At 43.6% G+C, this 21,440-nt stretch overlaps 1 protein-coding gene across 2 annotated transcripts in view; it reads left to right on the top strand.

The window, feature by feature from the left end:
* Positions 1 to 21,440, top strand: part of NFKB1 (nuclear factor kappa B subunit 1) — a 119,237-nt gene that overhangs the window by 95,828 nt on the left and 1,969 nt on the right. For both annotated transcript variants that reach the window (XM_007080953.3, XM_007080952.3), the window contains exons 13-23: positions 30 to 119; positions 2,077 to 2,262; positions 3,395 to 3,536; positions 7,213 to 7,327; positions 12,411 to 12,612; positions 13,067 to 13,236; positions 13,577 to 13,679; positions 16,199 to 16,323; positions 17,701 to 17,767; positions 18,087 to 18,259; positions 18,995 to 19,163. In XM_007080953.3, coding sequence (XP_007081015.2) covers positions 30 to 119; positions 2,077 to 2,262; positions 3,395 to 3,536; positions 7,213 to 7,327; positions 12,411 to 12,612; positions 13,067 to 13,236; positions 13,577 to 13,679; positions 16,199 to 16,323; positions 17,701 to 17,767; positions 18,087 to 18,259; positions 18,995 to 19,163 — 1,542 coding nt within the window. The remainder of the gene's footprint in view (positions 1 to 29; positions 120 to 2,076; positions 2,263 to 3,394; positions 3,537 to 7,212; positions 7,328 to 12,410; positions 12,613 to 13,066; positions 13,237 to 13,576; positions 13,680 to 16,198; positions 16,324 to 17,700; positions 17,768 to 18,086; positions 18,260 to 18,994; positions 19,164 to 21,440) is intronic.

Genomic DNA, 21,440 nt, shown 5'->3' with positions numbered 1-21,440 from the left:
GGCTTCATTTGTTTTGCTTGCCATTTCAGGGTATGGCTTCCCCCACTATGGATTCCCTACATACGGTGGAATTACCTTCCATCCTGGAACCACTAAATCTAATGCTGGGATGAAACATGGTAAGTAATACAGTTTTTTTTCCAATAGTGAAAAAAGAATGAAAAATTAAAAGTTTTATATTATTACTCATCCCATTGTCATCTTGAAAAAATTTGATAAATGCAGGTAAACTGAGAAGATACTTTTGCATAAAAAAATGTTATTTCCTGTGGCAAATATAAATTCTATTCCCAATCTTATGTTTCTACTTATATATTTACTTCTTTTTTTTTTTTTTTTAACGTTTATTTATTTTTGAGACAGAGAGAGACAGAGCATGAACGGGGGAGGGTCAGAGAGAGGGAGACACAGAATCCGAAACAGGCTCCAGGCTCTGAGCTGTCAGCACAGAGCCCGACGCGGGGCCTGAACCCACGGACCGCGAGATCATGACCTGAGCCGAAGTCGGCCGCTTAACCGACTGAGCCACCCAGGCGCCCCTATATTTACTTCTTAAGTGACATGAACAAGGGGAAGAAAAGAGCATTAAAAAGGGACATATGGAGACACTTGACTAAAAAAGTCACCAAACTTAACTGTCCTCTCCTGTTTTCTTCTCAAATGCTACACTTTTGAAGACATTTTGAGTTTTATAGGGATGGCCTTTCCCCTCAAATGCATCCCTTCATATGCAGTTGTCACATGCTGTGTTCGTAGCTTGTATTACGTGTCCATTCTAGTGTACCCATTGAAGCAATAATACAATAAAGTCTTCCCATGTATTGAATGCCTGTTTGATGTCAGGTGCTATTTCTACATGTTTTAACTGTCATCTTCATGATTGCTCTAAGGAAAATAGTAATGCCTCCATTTTATGGACAGAGGACACCAACGTTCAGAAAGGTTCATTCACTCACTGAAGGCACATATCTGTTATTGGCAGGACCTGGATTTGAACCAGCTCTGCTCACAAAACATAGGTGCTTTCATAGTACCTGCCAGATAATATGGTCAGACTGGAAAGAGCACAGAAATGGCGTACCAAGTAACTCCCACACTACAGAATGTGACTTGATATTATGTCTTAACAACTTGCTTGGTTAATTAGCATTAGGAAAAAAATAATTCCTGTTTGTTTGGGGTGTTTTGAGAGAGAGAGAGAGAGAGAGAGAGGCTCTGGGCTCAGTGAGGAGCCCCACAGGGGGCTCGATCTTTCAACCATGAGATCATGACCTGAGCTGAAATCAAGAGTTGGATGTTTAACTGACTGAGTTACCCAGGCACCCCATAACTCCTGTTTCTTTTTTTATTGTTATTATATGTTATTTAAAAAATTTTTTTTAACATTTATTTATTTTTGAGAGACAGAGCATGAGTGGGGGAGGGGCAGAGAGAGGGAGACAGAGAATCTGAAACAGGCAGGCTCCAAGCTCTGAGCTGTCAGTGCAGAGCCTAATGCAGGGCTCGAACTCACAAACTGTGTGATCATGACCTGAGCTGAAGTCAGAAGCTTAACTGACTGAGCCACCCACGCACCCCATAACTCCTCTGTTTCTATTTAAACTTTAAAAATTCCACTTCCCTGCAATTCACAGAAGAGCTTTATTTCATTTTTCTCCTTTACAAATAAACAGAATGAAATGTAAGTTTTTAAAAGTGTATATGAAATTTTTTTTAAGATCTTGAAAGTTCTTATCACAAAAAAATTGTAACTATGTGCGCTAATGGTAACTCGACTTACTGTGGTGATCATTTGACAATATATACAAATATCAAATCATTATATTGTACACCTGAAACTAATGGAATATGTCACATATAACTCCGTAAAAATGTGTCTTTTAGACGTGAGAGTTTAAAATAGCTCCAAAACAGGTTACCTATGATATGAGTATTTTAAAAGGAATTTCAAATTACTGTTTTTCTTTTCCCTTTGCAGTAAACTTGCCTATCTTTTATCTGACCTTCGCTGAAACAGGGAATTATCACTTAATGGAATTTAGTGAGAAAAATCTGATGTTTCTGCTTTTATCTTAGGAACCATAGACTCCCCATCTAAAAATGACCCTGAGGGTTGCAGCAAGAGTGTGGACAGAGACGCAGTGAACCTCTCTGGGAAAGTAACTGAGCCCACAGAACAAGATAAGGAGTCTGGCACTGGAGAAGATGAAGTTACCCTGACGTATACAGTAGGAGTAAAGGAAGAGAATTCTAGGTTTCAGGGTAAGTGAATACACATGTGATTACATTGTATTGACTGGTGAGGGGATAGGTTGGTTCCAGGAAGCTATTGTCAGAAGACCGGTTTATTTTCTGTTAATCTAAAAATGATATATCAATATCTTGTTCGGTGTGCCCTTCAGAGTCCTGTATGCCTCTTGAAAAGCATGTGTCAGAGCATTTAATTCACACTGAAATTTCCATTTTCCCTGTGTTATCTCTGAATAAAGTACTGGAATATGCATATGCATTCTCCAATCATAATTATGCAGTTTTAGGATATCGTGGGAGATAATCTAATTCATTTCCACCACAGATAATAGAGAAGTTCCCATAACTTCAATAGTCTTCTTCCTCTAGACCATAGTTAGACCATCACACTGAAGTAGAACTTTGCCTGAAAATGAGAACTTTTCCTTTTACCTTGATGCCCTCTTTGAACAATTAGGATTAAGGGGGACAGTGCACTTTGCACGTAATTTGAACCAGTACTCATTAGAGAAAAGAGAAGGGAAAGAGAGCAAATATTTCAGCTTAGTGGCCTCTTATGGTCTATCACAAATTCTTTTTTTTAAATACCGCTTTAAAAACATACAAAGCATGGTTAGGTAGGGGACCGTATAAAAACAGGCCACATACTGGTTTTGACCCTCAGGTCCAAATTTGCCTTTTCCTGACCTTGAAGCAAACTTCACAAGAACACGGATGGCTTAGGGAAAGTCTGTCTGTGGCAGAGACTGTGGTTTTTGACACTTTGCCTAACGAGACAGTGGTTTAAGACTCCAGTGAAGGATTATTTCATCAAGAGATTGATTATTTACAGTATAGTCAAGCCAATCAACATTATTTGGAGACTGATTGTTCCCCCTGAAATAACAGACCTATCTAAATTTCTTTCCCCTAACAAACCACAGACAGAGTTTTCAGATCAGCCTCTGTATTTGTCAGTAAGCCAACGTGCAGTTGTGCTTTTGCTAACGAACGCAACCCAGGAGCACTGAAAGGAGCAGATGCAACTAAAACGATGTGGGTCGAGGTATCAGAACACTGGTGTTGATGGTTTTGGCCCCAGGCATGCCACACCCGTAGAGCAAGTATAGGAAACTCCACTGTGATTGTGCTCATTGCCTTGCAGATAACCTCTTCCTAGAGAAGGCTATGCAGCTGGCCAAGCGGCATGCCAATGCCCTTTTTGACTACGCAGTGACAGGAGATGTGAAGATGCTGCTGGCTGTTCAGCGCCATCTCGCTGCAGTGCAGGATGAGAATGGGGACAGGTAAGTCAGGACTTTTGCAAACAAAGGTTGTTTTAGGGTAAGGAAGTGAGAAAATCATCGTATGCATACTGGCTAGGGATAAAAAGAATTGTTTAAAGGTATTGGGTCCTGTAACTGGAAGACTGTCACGGACAGTCCTGTGTCAGTGAGGTTGAATCCATAATTTGCTTCTCCGGTCCTGTGGTTCCCACCTGTTGGACGTTAGAACATTTAAGCCCTCATCTAAGAGCACATCAGGCTGGGCAAGAAGGATAAGATATGTGCGGGGAATGGTACGTTTTCAAAAACCTTGCTTTATTTATTGGGATAACATTTGGGATAAAATTTAACAAACACGTATTTATTTATTGGGTTAATAACATCTGCTTTATTTACCAAAATGAGATGACAATAAATGTGGTCCAACCAAATTCCTAAAGCACTTGTTACCCCGGCTGCACAGTTCTCCTGGTAGTAGTGTCAAGAAAAAGCCCAGTAAAGACAGCACAACAACAACGGTAACAAAACAAGTAAGCGATCATTGTCATTCTTTCCCAGTTATTGGTTCCTTCCCTACTGCCTCTGCTACTGGTTACCAGTCTGGGACTGGATCAGACTCCTGTGACAGCCATAACCCACGCTGTGTGGGAGTCCAACATTCCACTCAGCATGCCTCCGTTTCTGCTGTTACTGAGCTTATATTTGCAAAGCACCTGGCTTCTTTCTAAAACAGTTCTCGGAGTCCTCGCATCGAGACTCCAAAATGATCTCAAAAGCCAGTGAGAATAACAAGAGACAACAGCCCTCATATTCGAGTCAAGGGCCTTATCTAAAACTTTCCTAAAATAGTGTCAACACTGAGAAACCCTTTTCTGTAGAGGAGTTCCTGAGTGCTATGTTTTCAACCTCAGTTAAAAAACTGAATCAAACACTTCAGGAAAGTGCCAACCTCAGGGTTTCAAACAGAGACCTTTGTTCTCATTCCTTGCAACGTAACCAAGGATGTGGTATAACCACTGGCCTTGTTATACAGTATGAGAGGAACCGGTACAGCCTTCCTCATGCAATGCTGCGAACAGCAGAATGCTTTTACAGGGTTAAAGAATCCAATTAGCACTCAATAACATGGAACCACAAGAGAAAGCAGTTAACCAAGATAGAACAGGGTTCAAGTGATATTTTCAGGGACCTGCTGCATTGATGAGCCTGAGAAAGATGAGCACATAGAAGCTAGGAAGGGCTGCTGGTATATGAAGGGAAGGTTGTGGAAAAGATTTCGGGGCACATGCATTCAAGTGGGTGCATTGAGGGGAAGACGCACGCATTCCCCTCAATGCACCCACTTGAATGCATATGCCCCGAAATCTTTTCCACAGCCTTCCCTTCATACACCATACACCACGCATGTGTAAGGACACATATGGAGGGACCAAGGAGGTGACTTTCCCCACCCAGCAGAACATGAATACTTCGAGTCCCCTCCTAGGACCACAAACATACTCCTCCTGCAAGCAGGCCCTCGGGGCTTGCCACAGGTAGAGGGCAGAGCGATGTGGAGAGACCAAAGAGGAGCCCTCGTAAGAATGCAGACAAAGGAAAACCATTGGTCCTCACAGCTCAGGTCTCGTTTTCATTGAATTCCTCACGCTCAGCTAATAATCTGAATCTTGTAACCATTAGTCATCACAGCATATACAATGAAGAAAAGAAAAGAAAAGAAAAGAACTTCTGGTGTTGGGGAAATTCCCATGAGGGTGTGAGGATTTAAGGGGGAGAGAGAATGTACTTCTGCTATGAAATGCTGAGCTGCGCATGGAAATTTCTAGGCAGTTTTGAAGTATGACCTTTTTCTTGGTACATATGTGTCATGGCTGCATCAGACTTGAAGCCCTTTTTAGAAGTCTTCTTCCAGTCTCACGTTTCAAGAGTCAGTAGTGACACCTTGACATCATTTGCTCTCTCAAGTAATGAAGTCAGAAGTTAGTTTTTCAGGCCCTCCTGTGCCAATGTTAATCCCTAGTAAAATTTTACACTTGCCTTTGCTAAGAAAGAGGTCTGAATAAAGTGACACCGAAGATTTTTCATTTGGAGAAAATCGAGGCTGTGCCTCAAAGCCCAGCTGTCCTGCCACCATGCAATACTTTGAGTGTGCTCTGTATCACAATCTGTCCATACTTTGGAATATTCATTATCTTAGGTGTCCATCTGTGACTCCACAGAGCAGTGCCCATGTGCCCCCTCAGCAGGGTGGCTTAAGGGATTAAGAGATGGCTTTGGAGCCAGGTGGACCTGGGCTGGCCTCCCAGCTTCACCACTCACTAGTTATATGACCTGACTTGAGTTCTCTTATACCTACAAGTCCAAGTTTCATCATCTGAAAAATGAGGATAATGTTAACCTACCTCACAGGGCTTCTTGTTGTGATTAAATAAGATCACGTATGTCAACTGCTTATGACGGTCTGGCAAATAGAAGCTCTAAACAACTTTTATTGTTGTTAGTGTCGCATCATTTCAAATTAATTTTAATAGGAAGTTGTTTTAACAATTAAAACATTGTGTCCCTAGGAGTGATGCTTGGCACCTGCCGATATTTTCGACCTCATTAGCATAAGGTCCTAGTGCTTAAATTGTGTGCCTAAATTTTAGTGCCTAAATTGTGTGCCAGGGCTTGAGGCTGACCCAGGGAGAACCAGCCCTGAGGTCACAGGTCAGAGAGGGAGAAAGGCATACGAAAAACTACAGTTGCATAACAAGCAGTGAACTTGAGTGGAGACAGTGTGGTCCGCCTAGGAAGTTCAGAGACGAGGTGAGGTTTGAACTGGAATGTGAAGGATGGAGTAGGCATTGTCTAGGCAGAGAAGAGGAGCAAAACCATTCCAGGCAGAGGGAATATTTGCAAGGGAGAAATATAATCACATTGTTCCTTCAGAAATTTGCCTCAAGAATCTTCTCCCAGTAGTTAAAAGCCTAACCCTATCCTCCCCTCCTGGGGTCTGGAAAGATCTTTAAAAAGACACCACAGGGGCGCCTGGGTGGCGCAGTCGGTTAAGCGTCCGACTTCAGCCAGGTCACGATCTCACGGTCCGTGAGTTCGAGCCCCGCGTCAGGCTCTGGGCTGATGGCTCGGAGCCTGGAGCCTGTTTCCGATTCTGTGTCTCCCTCTCTCTCTGCCCCTCCCCCGTTCATGCTATGTCTCTCTCTGTCCCAAAAATAAATTAAAAAAATGTTGAAAAAAAAAAATTTTAAAAAGACACCACACTGTGTTTTAGAGGAAGCTGGCAAGGCTAGGTGAAGTAACTACATTTTTCTGAATAGTTCCAAGTGCTGGGCATTTTCCATACATGATCTGTATGTAAAGTGAAGCCAGGAAGAGCCTAGAGGAGAAAATGCACCAAAACCACTGCAGGGAGACAGAGTTGGGATTTGAACTTAGGCCTCTCTGCCTCAAGGCCCAGATCCCTGTATACCTCAAAGGTCAAACCAAAATGCCCCTAGAGGCCAGGCAAGCATGGTAAATGAGTGTAGCTGCCTGGATAAGCAACAGAACATCCCCACCTCATATTCAAGGCATTTGGGGCCCAAATAAAACTTAAGTATGAGAGCCAGGTTCAGTCTGCAAGTCTGATCGTTTCTTGGAAATCTTTTTTTTTTTTCACTAACACTTCAGCTGATTATTGCCACTCTTTTTTTTCCAGTGTCTTACACTTAGCAATCATCCATCTTCATGCCCAGCTTGTGAGGGATCTACTAGAAGTCACGTCTGGCTTGATTTCTGATGACATTATCAATATGAGAAATGATCTCTACCAGGTAAGCAGAAACACCAACTGAAGAAAACTTCACCGTTGGTGCGTGTTTGCACATGTGTGTGTGCATGTGTATATGTATTATTTCTAATAATGTTAACAGTAGCAAAAATACAGTGCATTGTTGTATAAGTTATATCCTAAAAGCCCATTACTTGGGAATATTATTTATGATTTAGGATCCTTTAACCTATGAAGGTAATAGAAATCACTCCACGGTAGAAATCCCCCACTCATGCTGGGGGAAGACAAAGTTTACACTTTAGAAATCTGTCAAAGAGTTGATCCATTTTTTTTTTCTTTTCTTAATTTGTTGTGTTTTTTTCATTATACTAAGTATACTCTTTAATCCCCATCCCCTGTTTTCCCCATCCCCCCACCCACTTCCCATCTGGTAATCATTAGTTTGTTCTCTGTAGTTGAGCCTGTTTCTTGGTTTGCTCCTCACTTTTTTTCCCCCTTTTGCTTGTTCGTTTTGTTTCTTAAATTCTACATATGAATGAGATCATATGGTATTTGTTTTTCTCTGACTGACTTATTTCACTTAGCATTATACTCTCTAGCTCCATCCATGTTGTTGCAAATGGCAAGATTTCATTCTTTTTTATGGATGAATAATATCCGTGTGTGTGTGTGTGTGTGTGTGTGTGTGTCACATCTCCTTTACCCATTCATCTGTTGATGGACACTTGGGCTGTTTGCATAGTTTGGCCATTGTAAACAATGCTGTTACAAATATAAGGGTGCATGTATCCCTTTGAATTAGTGTTTTGTATTTTGGGAGTAGATACCCAGTAGTGCAATTACTGGGTTTTAGGGTAGTTCTATTTTTAATTTTTTGAGGATTCTCCATACTGTTTTCCACAGTGGGTGCAACAGTTTGCATTCCCACCAACAGTGCAAGAGTGTGCCTTTTTCTCCATATCCTCACCAACACTTGTTTCTTAAGTTTTTGATTTTAGCCTTTCTGACTGGTGTGAGGTGATATCTCATTGTAGTTTTGATTTGCATCTCCCTGATGAGTGATGTTGAGCACCTGTTTTTCTTCTCTCTTTTTTTAACTGAAATATAACTGACATATAGCATTGTATTAGTTTAAGGTATATAGCGATTTGATATTTGCATAAATCACAAAATGATCACCAAAATAAGTTTATCATCCATCACCACCCATAGTTACAAATTTGTTTTTCTTGCAATAAGAACTTTTAAGATTTACTCTCTTAGCAGCTTTCAAATATGCAGTACAGAGAAACCTAGAGTAATACATCATATTTGTCAAGAAAAATACAACTGAAAAAAAATTAAGTTGGAAAGCCAGTAATTTATAAGAATTTTGACGTCTGCTAAAACACATTTTTACAACATCTAGATTAAGTGTATATCAAATAAAGGGTGCTGAAATCAGAATACGGAAAGGTAAAAAGGTTGGTTGAGGAGAAAGTGTCTTTCAAAAACAGAAAGACATCTCAAATTGAGGAAAACAGGGAACACCAGAGTTTTGCCCAGATCAGGTTTGAACAGGAATTCAGTGGGCTCAAAAGCAACTCGAGGAACCCTGGTACAGAAGTCTGCAGATATGGCAGAGAGAAGGTAGCTGGGACCCTGTGAGGGTGCCTGATAGGCACATGCAGAGATCGAAACTTCTGCTTGGCGAAACCAAAGCCTGGATGCTGGCGTCGGAGCCGGTCTCTCTGGTTAGGGGCACGCTACCACCGGGGCTGTTCCATTTCCTGCCCAGGAGCACAGTCTCCTCCTAGCTTGCCTTTGCCCCAGCCCACCTGGCTTTGGTCCCAGTCTCCTGGTCTGGCCCCTTCTTATCTTTCCCATTTTCTCCCTCCCTTCACTGCACCCAAAGTGACTTCCCAGCCCTTGCTGGCCTGGATGGTGTGCTCAGATGCCTGGTCCAGGCATATCTGTCACTCTAAAAATGTGGACAACAATCATGTGCAGTTAATTGCACAGTAAAGTACCTGTTCCCCTTCTCAATTGTTAAAGCAGGTGTTGTGAATCATTTTTATTTCTTCAAAGCAAACGAACTAAAATGTTTACATGTGGCTGTCACTAGATTTTTATCTGTGCATAGGTGTTTCCTGAGAAGGGAAGTAAGTTTCCCATTTGATGTAAGGCTTTAGGCTCCTTCCCTGGCTGTAATGCTTAATGTCAAAGGAAGAATGAAGTTGGGGATTCTTCACTGACTGAGAATATAAAGCAATGAAAGTGAATTCTAATTTTAGGTAGACATTTAAAGGATGTCTTCAGATTCGCATACCATCTTGGGGGCTGTTGGTGTTCGGAGAGTCATCTGGCCCGTAAAGCTTGATTCTCTCAGGCTTTAGGACGGATTGTTCCTCTCAACCATCACAAGTTTGCAAATAAAACTGGGAACGGGACACTGTCACTTCTCGGTCCTCCTCTCAAAGACTGCTTAACGTCACTGCCTGTAGGTCAGATTCAAGGAATTACTTGTTTTTCTGTTTATAAATAGGCTCTGCAAAGGACACCACACAGCAGGATTAGTAGTTGTGATTTATTATGTGCTAACCTCCTTACTGTATCATTTGGTTACGTATATAGAGACTCTCTCCAGTAGGCTACACACACAAAAATCTCAAAACCACCACCCTTGACACTTCCACGCCTTCTGATACAGGGACTCTCAGGAGACCATAAGTCCATTTTTCCCCCAACTTACCACTGCTCTCATTTATGGGCAAGGATTCTGGATCCCCTGGTATGCCTTGTATGGCTGAAACATATACCAATCACAACTTTGCTCTGAGAACTAGAAAAGGCTAAAAGTTGGCTGCATTTATCTTTGTAAAGTTTCTCTGTTAACTGTTCTTGATGGAAAAATTATAGAGTTCTCTAAGTAATTTGGATTATTTGGCAATTGTCTTAGACAACCTCCCAAAATACCATTCACTAATCTTAGTACATTTCTGTGACCATCTGTCATGATCAGATCGCTCTCCCCACCCACTCTCTAGAGATACACTCAAAATAATCCAAGTGTATAGAGTTAGGATTCTTCTGAAAACATTTCTGAAATCTGTTGCCTTTAAACCCTTCCTCTTCTTCTCCCCCTGACCATAGACAACCACTCTAATGTGTTTGATATGGATTGTTTTGTTTGCATACATTCCCATGTAACATTAGTGGGGGGTTTTGTGCATGTGGGGTTTTTTTCTTTTATATTTTTAATTTTTATAAATATAATATATGTTCATGGTTCTTTAAATGGTACATAAGGAAATATACTAGAAACTCAAAAGTTGCCCTCCCTGGCAATATACAAGTCTCCCAACTCCATTCCCAAATACAACTATTACATTTGTAACTACTTTTCCATATATTGGCTACATAAACATATATACTTGAAATATATAGACATTTTTGTATACTCTCACATGCAATCCACACTACATTCTGTAATTCTAGGGTTAAAGATCTACATCCTGAAATCTCATAGAAATTAAGAAATTGAAAAATTGGTGGTACTATAGGAGAGAACTTAAAAAAAAAAGCTTATCATGGTAACAGAATTTGTATAACATGAAAAAAATCGTATTAAGTCTAGAGATAATTGCTGATTTCTGAATCGTATAATATTTTGTAATTTCAGATCTTTTTTTCCGTCTCATTCTCTTTCAGACTTTTTTCATCTCCCCCAAATAGCATTTTAGATTAATAAATGCAGGCTTTTTTTTTTTTAACATATTTATTTTTTGAGAAGAAGGCTCTTGGCTACAGTATCTAAAGTTTTGAGGACATCATTCTATTTCAAGCTGTAAAAGATGAAAAACATAAAAGAGAATGGTAATTTGGCCGAATAGCCTGTCTTGTTTGTGTTGTATGAGCTCATCACTGTAACTGAGACACGGCCACGGGAGCGTCTTTCAGCATCTCCTGTGCTGTGGTCATCCTGCAGCCAGAGTGCTGTGGCTCACCTGCTGTCGCTCTGCTGTGGCCAGTGATCGCTTACTGAGGGAGAAAAGTTTAGGCAAGTTGTCACTAGACAGACTGGATTTCACAGACTTCTGTGAAATAGACTGATTTGTTTAAAAATATACTGCCATTCTCTGTCGGTGACCTCAGTTCTTTGAAAGATACTTTCCTGATTGTGTTTGTCTTGCTCATTTTGAAAACACTCAGTTTGCAAAACATCTCATTTGCATTCTCCGAGGCACTACTTTGTGGGCAGAGTTAAGTCAGATGGCTGTTTATGCACCTATTAGGTGCCGGCACTTCCACTTGTTTGTTCATCCGAGCTCTCTTAGTGAGATAGTTCTGTTGTCCTGGTGAAGACATTTAGAGTTCTGTGGCGCCTGGGTGGCTCAGTCGGTTAAGCATCTGTCCGACTTCAGCTCAGGTCATGATCTCGAAGTTCGTGGGTTCGAGCCCCATAAGGACTCTGTGCTGTCAGCACAGCCCGCTTCAGATCCTCTGTCCCCTTCTGTCTCCGCCCCTCCCCCGGTCATGCTCTCACTTTCTCAAAATAGATTAATTAATTTTAAAAAAGACATTTAGAACCCTTTGACACCTGTTATTACAATGGAGGTGCCAGAGTTCTATTGATTTGCCTCATGGAGCCAGTCCATGGAAAAATATTCTTTAACTTAGCAAACTCATTTTCCATGTTAATGTAGAATCATGGCACCTTTGTTAATCGGTTTCTATTGAGTAGTTCATTTCAACTTCTTCAGTAAATTTGTAGCCTTGCTTTGATTTGTTAACATACAGAATTATCAGCTGAAGATAGATTCCTACTAGAAATTCAATACATTTAAATTTATTATTAGAAGAATTCACATATTAACAATCAGCGGGCTGTAATGAGAAACAAGAAAGCTGTTAAGAATTTTAAATATAAAAATAATCTTAATTATTGCATGGCTCAATAGCAGTCCAGCATACACACTCCATTAGCACAGGATATGGAACATCTGCAGTAGGGAGGCGTTAATCTGGCAATGGGAAATGGCCCCGAGGGATGACTCCACCTATTGTAGTGGCAGCTACCAAGCCCATGGGTTCAGGTGCTTGCCACTGACCAGTGTATCTCCTGCCCCTTCTCTACTTGCCAGACACCCTTGCACTTGGCCGTGATCACCAAGCAGGAGGCTGTGGTGGAGGACTTGCTGAAGGCCGGGGCCGACCTGAGCCTCCTGGACCGCTTGGGTAACTCTGTTTTGCACCTAGCTGCCAAAGAAGGACAAGATAAAATTCTCAGTGTTTTACTCAAGCACAAAAAGGCAGCACTACTTATCGACCACCCTAATGGGGAAGGTAAGAGACAAACACACATTATGGTATAACCTTCTCTGTCTGCTCTCTAAACAATTGGTAGCTATTTGATAAATGTGTGTAATTTGATTTGCACCCCAAAATGCTTTCCTTAGACACCTGGAGTTCGTCATCTCTTGTGAGAATTTCTGTTGCTCACCATAGCTAATTTCTTTAAAGATGATTTGGAATAGTTAGTAGGAGGAAAAAGCAGAGGCCTGAGCATAGAAAGCATCATTTATCCAGAGATTGTTTATTTGCTCTGTTTCTCCTGAGAACATACAAGCAGACTGTGGGTTTACATGCAGAACAACAGACTTACAGCACCTTTTGAGGCCGTGTGGAGTGGAGACACGAGGCGTGCTGAAACTTGACAGCATTCCTTCCATAGGGTCCAGTTTTGCCATCTTGTGAGCAGCCTTCCAACTCCATGACTGTCCCTGTGCTTGGGCTGCAGGTCTAACCGCCATTCACATAGCCGTGATGAGCAACAGCATGGCGTGTCTGTTGCTGCTGGTGGCCGCCGGGGCGGACGTCAACGCCCAGGAGAGGAAGTCGGGGCGCTCGGCGCTGCACCTGGCTGTGGAGCGGGACAACATCTCCCTTGCTGGCTGTCTGCTCCTGGAGGTAAAGGACACACGTATTTGCCTTGGCATTCAATTCCCAAGAGGGAATTGAGACCATCTTTTCAAGGAATGATGTCAGTAACAGGTTTTCTCCTTACAGTACCTCTGTTTATTCAGTATCTACTCAAGGCTCCACAGTAGCAGCTTCGGGCATTCCTGACACCATCTGCCCAGTATCTCTAATTGGAGATGTTTTCAGTGACAGAGTCTGCCCCAAATAGCAACTGGGCTAGTAATATGACCTATTAACATGATCGAAGAGTCATGCTGACAGGAGAAGGTGGGGACTAAACCGTGAGAGAACCTTCCACTAACTCTTTCCTGTGTTGGCTGGATTTTAGGGTGATGCCTATGTAGACAGTACCACATATGATGGAACCACACCCCTGCACATAGCAGCCGGGAGAGGGTCCACCAGGCTGGCGGCTCTTCTCAAAGCAGCAGGTAAGGCGGCCTGGCGGTTAGTAATGGAAAACGCTATCAGGAGTGCAAACCCAACCCCAATTCAGCAGCCATGTCATCTTCTTTAAGCCACAGAGCTGCTGCTGAAAGGCATGAGTAAATACAAATCACGCTTTAACTGCATGATGCTCTTTGGACTAGTAATCCCGGGCTTCATCCTGATGGGCATGTCAATCTTTACTCTCTACTTCATCTGTTTGTTTTGGGTGTTCGTGGTTTAGGTTGACTCCCACGACAGGAGATCTTCTTAAAAGTTGAATTTGATTCCTTAAAGAACTCTGAGCAGTACCAGCCTCAGACATTGCCAGAAGTCTGCAGAAAAAAGTTTACTGGTATATGACATAATTTTAAAATTTCCTTTGGCAACAGAGGTCTCTTAGAAGTTGAAATAATAGGAAAAAACAAATGGGTCACGTATTGAGTACTATCATATGCGAGGCACTAGAAATGGCTAGCCTTTATTGACCTTACTGTGTACCAGGCATGTCACACGCATGGTCTCATTTAATCTGCAATAACCTTTTGAGGTAAGTACCATTATTATTTTTGCCATCTCACAGCCAAGGAGGCAGACTGGAGAGACCTGTGGGTACCAGTCCCAGGGTCCCAGTACATGGCATACCTGTGAATCACACTTGGTTGTCTGAACCTCCAGACCCTATTCTCTCTACTCTGTTTCTCTCTCCTACTTTGCTCAAGGATTTGCAGGTGTTACTCCGTTCACTTCTCTAGTCCTGTGAAGTATAGAAAATTATCGCTGCTCACCCTTGAATCTCTCTTGCCTTGTATATTTAGACCTCAACAAACGTTTAATGGAATTAGTATCTCAGACCTTCTCTGGCATATCTGATTTACTTTAGAGATTATTAAAACCTTTTTGGGAAGTAAATGTTTCATAAATTTAAGAAAACAGAGTGAAGTAAGTACCTTCTTTCAAAATTGAGTCCAGGAAGATGTACAAACTTTTTATTTGAGAGCCCCACATTTTTCTAGTAAACAAAATCGTATCCAAAGAAACAATAGCCTCTTCTTAGCCTTTGTCAAGTTGAACTTTCTCTTGAGCAGGACACTCTGATTGCAGTTATGTATGCATAGTTTGGGTAGTCACTGATTATAATTAAGAAATTCCTTCAGACAAGAAGCTATAACCTTTTCAAAAATGCTTTCCCTTGAATTCTCAGTATCCCATGAAAGGAGTAGCGAGTAGCGGTTTCTCCACTATATAAATGAAGGAACTCAGATGCAAATCCTAGTCCTGAGCTCAAAGTCCTGAAGAAGGTCACTTAAGGAGGAGAGATATAGTTCAGCTCCTCCAGCCTTCTCCAGCCCATACATTGTTCCTCTTAGTTCCTCCACTGTTTCCATGGTCACGTGGCATTCCCTGCCTTCAAGATCAGACCAGGCCTGGGAGGAAGAACTAAGAAACAGCATGAAGATCCTTCTCTGACTTTCATTAGGCCCTCTCCTATTATTGAAGTTGGCACGAAACTAACATTCTCCCAGCAAGATAAAAACAAGTTCTTCCCAGAAGGGTGTTCTGAACTTACTACCGTTTTGTTAGACATCAGACTAAACAGTCCCATAAAAACAGTCTCTAAGCCTTTAAGAAGTAACTCTAGCTCTAATCTCTAAGTGACTTTTGGTGTTTTCTTGCTACACGTTAAGAAGCAGACTAGATTCTTCCAAGAGCAGCCCTAAAATTTTCAATAACTGTACCTCCTAAGAGAAGGTTTTTTTGTGGTGTCTGTTTGTTTAAGGATTGGGACCCTGGCAGTGCTGTACCCAGGAAGAAAACTGAGCATGTTGTCCCTATACAGCAAGTTTCTTTGTTCTATTGAGCAAGTGGGAGAATGAAGTGAAGAGTGTGCAGTGGTGGGCACAAACCTAAACAGAAAATTAGGACCTTAATGCTGAGGGCACACCCCAGTCCCTGTAAACTGCTGCCATTACCCCTCAGACGAAAGGTGCATCTTTCGGTTGAAAACCGTCCTAGAGACTTAAATGTGAGGGTCAGGGTACTCCACGTCTTTTGTTGTTGAAAATGTCCGTGGCTATATAGGGTATCATCAGACATATTTACAGTCAAAATAAATTAGAATTTAAGAGAAGCTCTCTGAATATTTCTGTAGAAACATGTTTTATGTATTAAAAATTATCCAGGTGGGGGCGCCTGGGTGGCGCAGTTGGTTAAGTGTCCAACTTCAGCTCAGGTCAGGATCTCGTGGCTCGTGAGTTTGAGCCCCATGTCAGGCTCTGTGCTGACAGCTCGGAGCCTGGACCCTGCTTTGGATTCTGTCTCTCTCTCTCTCTCTCTCTCTCTCTCTCTCTGCCGCCCCCCCCCCCAAAATATATTTTAAAAATAAAATGGAAAAATAAAAATTATCCAGGTGTAATTGCCTCTAGGAGCTATTGTGTTTTGCCTTTGGAAACCTGAGCTCTGCAAGCAGTTCAGAGTCAACAAGATCTGGGTTTGCCTAATGCTGTGTAACTTGACTTCACAGGTGCAGATCCTCTCGTGGAGAACTTTGAGCCTCTCTATGACCTGGATGACTCTTGGGAAAAAGATGGAGAGGATGAAGGAGTTGTGCCTGGAACCACACCTCTAGATATGGCCACCAACTGGCAGGTGAGTGTGGCTCCAGGCTATTTGATGGCAGCTCCAGAGGGAGCTAATGATTCAGGAATATAAGAACAGATGGTCTTCCTGGGTCTTTATTCCCCAAAGCACATGCCTTTTATTTTTAAGAAAGTCTGCTTGTCAAGAGACATATTTATCTTGAAAAGCCTATCCATGAAAGATCTAGGTCAGGAGAGTTATGAGTGTAAAAGCATATGCCTAATCAGATCAGGGTTCAGTTGTGAGAGAGGGTTCTGCAGGAGAAAACACACAACTCACGTAAGAGTTTCCCGTTCTGAGCTCACACCAGAATTGTTCCCAGCTGCATTTCTGAAGCTAGGATAGATGTTCCAGTTGTCTTAGAACTATGGTAAGTGACTCCTTTACATAAAAAGAACCCAGGGAGTCTTCTGAGGACTTTAAAAAATATAAACATAGTAAATAGACTTCAACTCTTCCTCCAAACTCTAGTGACCTGAAATCTGAAGGTGCAAACAGTTGGTAGGTCTTTACGGCCCAGGAAGAAGAGCCAGAGGGAGGCTGGCCCTCCAACCAGTGTTGATCTCCAACACAACAAAATCTTAGGGGCAAGCACTGCTCCACATCCAAAAACTGCTTGTTGGCCTCTTCGCGGCCCGTGGTGTTGAGTTGAGTGACCCTGGCAGAGACCACACGGTTCCCCTTTTATGCTGAGCACCTGGCTTTCCCAGAAGCCTCACCACAGAACACAGAAAGATAACCCACTTCAGTGACCCCATGTTGTCCTTACCTAAGTCAGCACGCCCAAAGTGACTGCAGAGAACACAGAAGGGTCTCCGTAGCTATGGAATTTATTTTTCCTTTTAACCTGAGACCTTTGTGTCCCCTCAATTTAAAATGTAGATGGTGCTGGAAAGAGAACATCAGGCCTTGTGAGCATTACTATACCTGTTTGATCAAGTTTACTAAACTCATTCTCATAAGGTTTTTACGAGGGCGGGGGGCAGAAAAGAGGCACAGCTTCACAGCTCTGAGTAAGCTCAGCCCTCACCCTGGCTCCCAGGGAGACATCACGTCCCAACACATGGCTGATTTGGTAGCCTGGATGGTGTCCGTCCCTCAGAAGGACTGTGGCCCTGGCTCTCTGCAAGGTTGGCTTGGGTCTTCCTACCCACCTCAGAGGCCCCTGTAGAGCACAGCCTCCTGGCCCCAGAGCCCCCAGGACTTTTCTTTCCCCAAAGGGCATTGTCATGACTTCATGGGTCATGGTGTTGACTCCTTCCCATTCCTCCACCTTTGGGGTAGTAGGCCCTCCTAAGGAGGACGCAGTTCTTGATCATAAAGAAACTGATTCCCCTCCTGGCGCCTTTAATGTGTAAGGTTTTTCCATGATTTTCTTCCCAACAGGTGTTTGATATATTAAATGGGAAACCATATGAGCCAGAGTTTACATCCGATGATTTACTCGCACAAGGTGAGCGCTTAACCAGTGTCCTCTCCACACTGTCATTTAAAGGGGTGAGGGAGAGCCAGCATTATCCAGGCTGGACTGTGAAAGGCACAGTGGCTTGTTTCAGAATCAGAAGATCCTGGACGTATGCAAGGGGGAATATCCAGTCGTAATCCACCAAAACGCGTATAGTGCTGCTACTCGGCAGGGCTTCTGCCAACTGCAAGGAGAGGAGCTTCACTGCTCCCACTGGGCATTAGAGGGCAGCCGTGTGGCCATGGTCAGTCCCTCCAGAGTGACTCTGGTCGCTTAGGACAGCCGTGTTTCTTCTTCATTCCTTCAGGAGACATGAAACAGCTGACTGAAGATGCCAAGTTGCAGCTCTACAAGTTGCTAGAAATCCCTGATCCAGACAAAAACTGGGCTACCCTGGCACAGAAGTTAGGCCTGGGGATACTAAATAATGCCTTCCGGCTGAGTCCCGCTCCTTCTAAAACTCTTATGGACAACTACGAGGTAACACATCACCTCACATTTTTATTGGACCCTCCTCTGTTAACATCGCTGACTTGGGCCTGGTTCCCTCCCCCCTCCCTTAACTGTGAGGAGGAAAATCAGTCACTCATGGCTCATATCCTGGGAGGGTGACCCAGGCCAGGGTGGAAACCCGCTTTTGTAAGAAGACAGCTTTCAGATACCTTCAGGTGTTCCGTATTTTCAAATACCTTGCGATTTCCTGCAAAAATCCTACTTAGAGGGAACTTTGACCCTCCCCCCGCCGAACAAACTGTGATTCGTGTGCATTACCTTCCTGGCCCCAAGAACATGCCTTCATCCTGTGGCAGGACATGGAGTCAGCTTTCTGTGAGGGGAAGGGTTCTGTGAGGTGAAATTATTTTCTACTGAAGATTTCCTTGTTAGCTCTTGTTTCTCGGTGGTTTTCAGAGCTTCAGCCCAAACAGGGATACGGCGTGACCTTCGCTGCAGGTAGAGTTTCACTGCCTCAGCACTTCTCTCCCTCTCTGTCCCCTGTGCTTACTGGAAGCCACTTCTCTGTGATTTCCTGAGTGGTCTCTGAGCTGAAACAGGAAACTCCACTCGACGACCATGTGTCTCCTTCTCCGCTCTTCCCTCTGACCCCTCCAGTGCCGCCAGGCGCTCTCGGGGGTTAAGGGGGGTGGTGCGTGTCATGCTGACAGCCTGCCCACTTGCTCCTGGCACCGGGACACACTCTTCCTGTCTTCCTCACAGGTCTCTGGGGGGACAATTAAAGAGCTGGTGGAGGCCCTGAGACAGATGGGCTATACCGAAGCGATCGAAGTGATCCAGGCCGCCTTCTGCACTGCGGGAACTGCAGCCCCCAGCCCAGGGAAGACCCTCTCACTGCCCCTCTCACCTGCCTCCACAAGGTCACCAGTAGGTAAGGAAACAACAGGACAGCTGAGATCATCTCTGCTCCCCAGACTGCGTCTTCAGTGTCTTGGGATATGGCTGTCCTCCCTGCCATCGTTCCCTGAGTACATGGTCCAGTGTGTCTGTCTTCCCCCCTGCAGCTCACAGGTTCTACCCTCTGCCCCTCTCCTGCTGCTACCGGTCAGGTGGGGGGCTGTCCCCAGGAACAGTTACATTAATCTGTGGGTCACTTCAGTTCCTAATAAATATTAAAAACCACATGATGTGGCTGGTTAAGGCAAATAGTGTTTCTCTCACTTCTTAAAATTAAAAAAGACAGAGGGCACCTGGGTGGCTCAGTCGGCTAAGTGTCCGACTCTTGATTTCAGCTCAGGTCATCATCTCACAGTTTGTGGGATCGAGCCCCATGTCGGGCTGTGCGCTGGCAGTGCAAAGTCTGCTTAGGATTCTCTCTCTCTCTCTCTCTCTCTCTCTGCCCCTCCCCTGCTCTATCTCTCTCAAAAAAAAAAAAAAAAAAAAAAAAACACAACTTTAAAAAAGTGAGAGAGAAACATACAGAGCAAGGCTTATAGAGCCAGGACTGGCCCCAGTTCCCACCACAGCACCCTAGCTCCTCACCTCCACCCCTGTAATGGCTTCACCTTCTCTCTTCGCCTCCTCCCAACCTACAGCACTGACCCTTACCCACCCCTCCATCACTCATCTGAAACACATAACATAACAGACTCCCAGCACAGCCCAATAACCCTTTGTTTCCCTGTAAATGGGTTCTTGCCCTCTCTCAGCGACCACTCCGCACTTTCTGTCTGGACCCCCCACCCCCCTTCCCTCTCCTGACTCATCCAGTGTCCTCGGCTCACACACCACTGAGAACATAGCAGCAACTAGAATTTGCTCATCTTTGAAAGATGAACAGTTGGCCATGTCAGGCAGAAGCACTGCCATCCTCCGGGTTTAGACAAAAATCTGAGACTTTGCCCACGGACACTTGCTGCTAGAAACCACCTCACACACAGCCCAGTCCTTGCTCTCAGACAACCACCCTTGTGCACCCGCCCTCATTTTTTGCCCCACTTCCTCTAGCGGCTCTTCATCGGTCTCCCTGCTTCCAGGCTGTCCCCCTCCCTTCAGTCCACTCTCAACACAACAGATAGTGAGATTCTTTTTAAAAATTAGTGCTATTAAAAAAAGGCGAGAGGCATCTGGGTGGTTCAGGTGGTTGAGTGTCCAACTCTTGATCTCTGCTCAAGTCATCAAGCCCCGCATCAGTCTCTGTGCTTAGGATTCACTCCCTCTCTCTCTCTCTATCTCTCCCTTCCCCACTCGCTCGCTCCCATTCCCTCTCTCGCAAAATAAACAGTTTTTTAAAAAAAGGAAAAAAATAAAAATTAGTTGCTTTTATGTCACTCCCGTTTTATACCTTCCAGTTCATTCATCCATTCACCAAATCTTTATTGAGTGCATCCTGAGTGCCTAGCCCAGTATAAGGCTTTGAAGATAGAGCAGTAAGTAATAAAGGCAGTGCCCCTGGGGAACCTGGGTGGCTCAGTTAGTTAAGCAGCCGACTTCCGCCCAGGTCATCATCTCACAGCTCTTGGGTTCAAGCCCCACATCGGGCTCTGACAGCTCAGAGCCTGGAGCCTCATTCACATTCTCTGTCTCCCTCTCTCTGCCCCTCCCCAGCTTGTGCTCTGTCTCTCAAAAATAAATAAACATATTTAAATAAATAAATAAAGGCAGTGTCCCTTTGTCCATTCTCTCTTGTAAATGCTTTCATATGCCCTTCCTCCTGCCCCACCACCCGGGCCCCCCCACCTGCAACTGTTCTGCTCACAGGTCTGAGCCAGTCTTAAGACCTGAACCTTCTATTTCCCTTCCCTACAAAGATCCTCACCTGGTGGTTCCTTCTTGCCTTTCAGTTTCAGCACAAGTGTCACTTATCAGGGCCCTTCCTAGGAGAGTAAGGACAGATGTTGTGCACTTTAGAAAGGAATAATGTGACTACCAGGAAAATAATCCACATCTCCTATATCCTGACCTGGTGCTCCTTTTACACAAAGAAACAGGAAAATACTTATATCTTTTTTATTTTATTTTATTTTATTTTATTTTATTTTATTTTATTTATTTTATTTATTTTATTTATTTTATTTATTTTTATTTTTTGAGAGAGGGCACAGTGAATGAGGGAGAATGGAGGAGGGAGAAAGGGAGAGACAATCCCACGAGGGGCAGAGAGAGAGAAAGAGAAGTGGGTCTCACCCTGAGTGGGGCTCATGCTCAT

The sequence above is a fragment of the Panthera tigris genome, chromosome B1, assembly GCF_018350195.1.
Source record: "Panthera tigris isolate Pti1 chromosome B1, P.tigris_Pti1_mat1.1, whole genome shotgun sequence".
NCBI lineage: Eukaryota > Metazoa > Chordata > Mammalia > Carnivora > Felidae > Panthera > Panthera tigris.
This window is presented reverse-complemented; position numbering and strand designations above follow the sequence as displayed.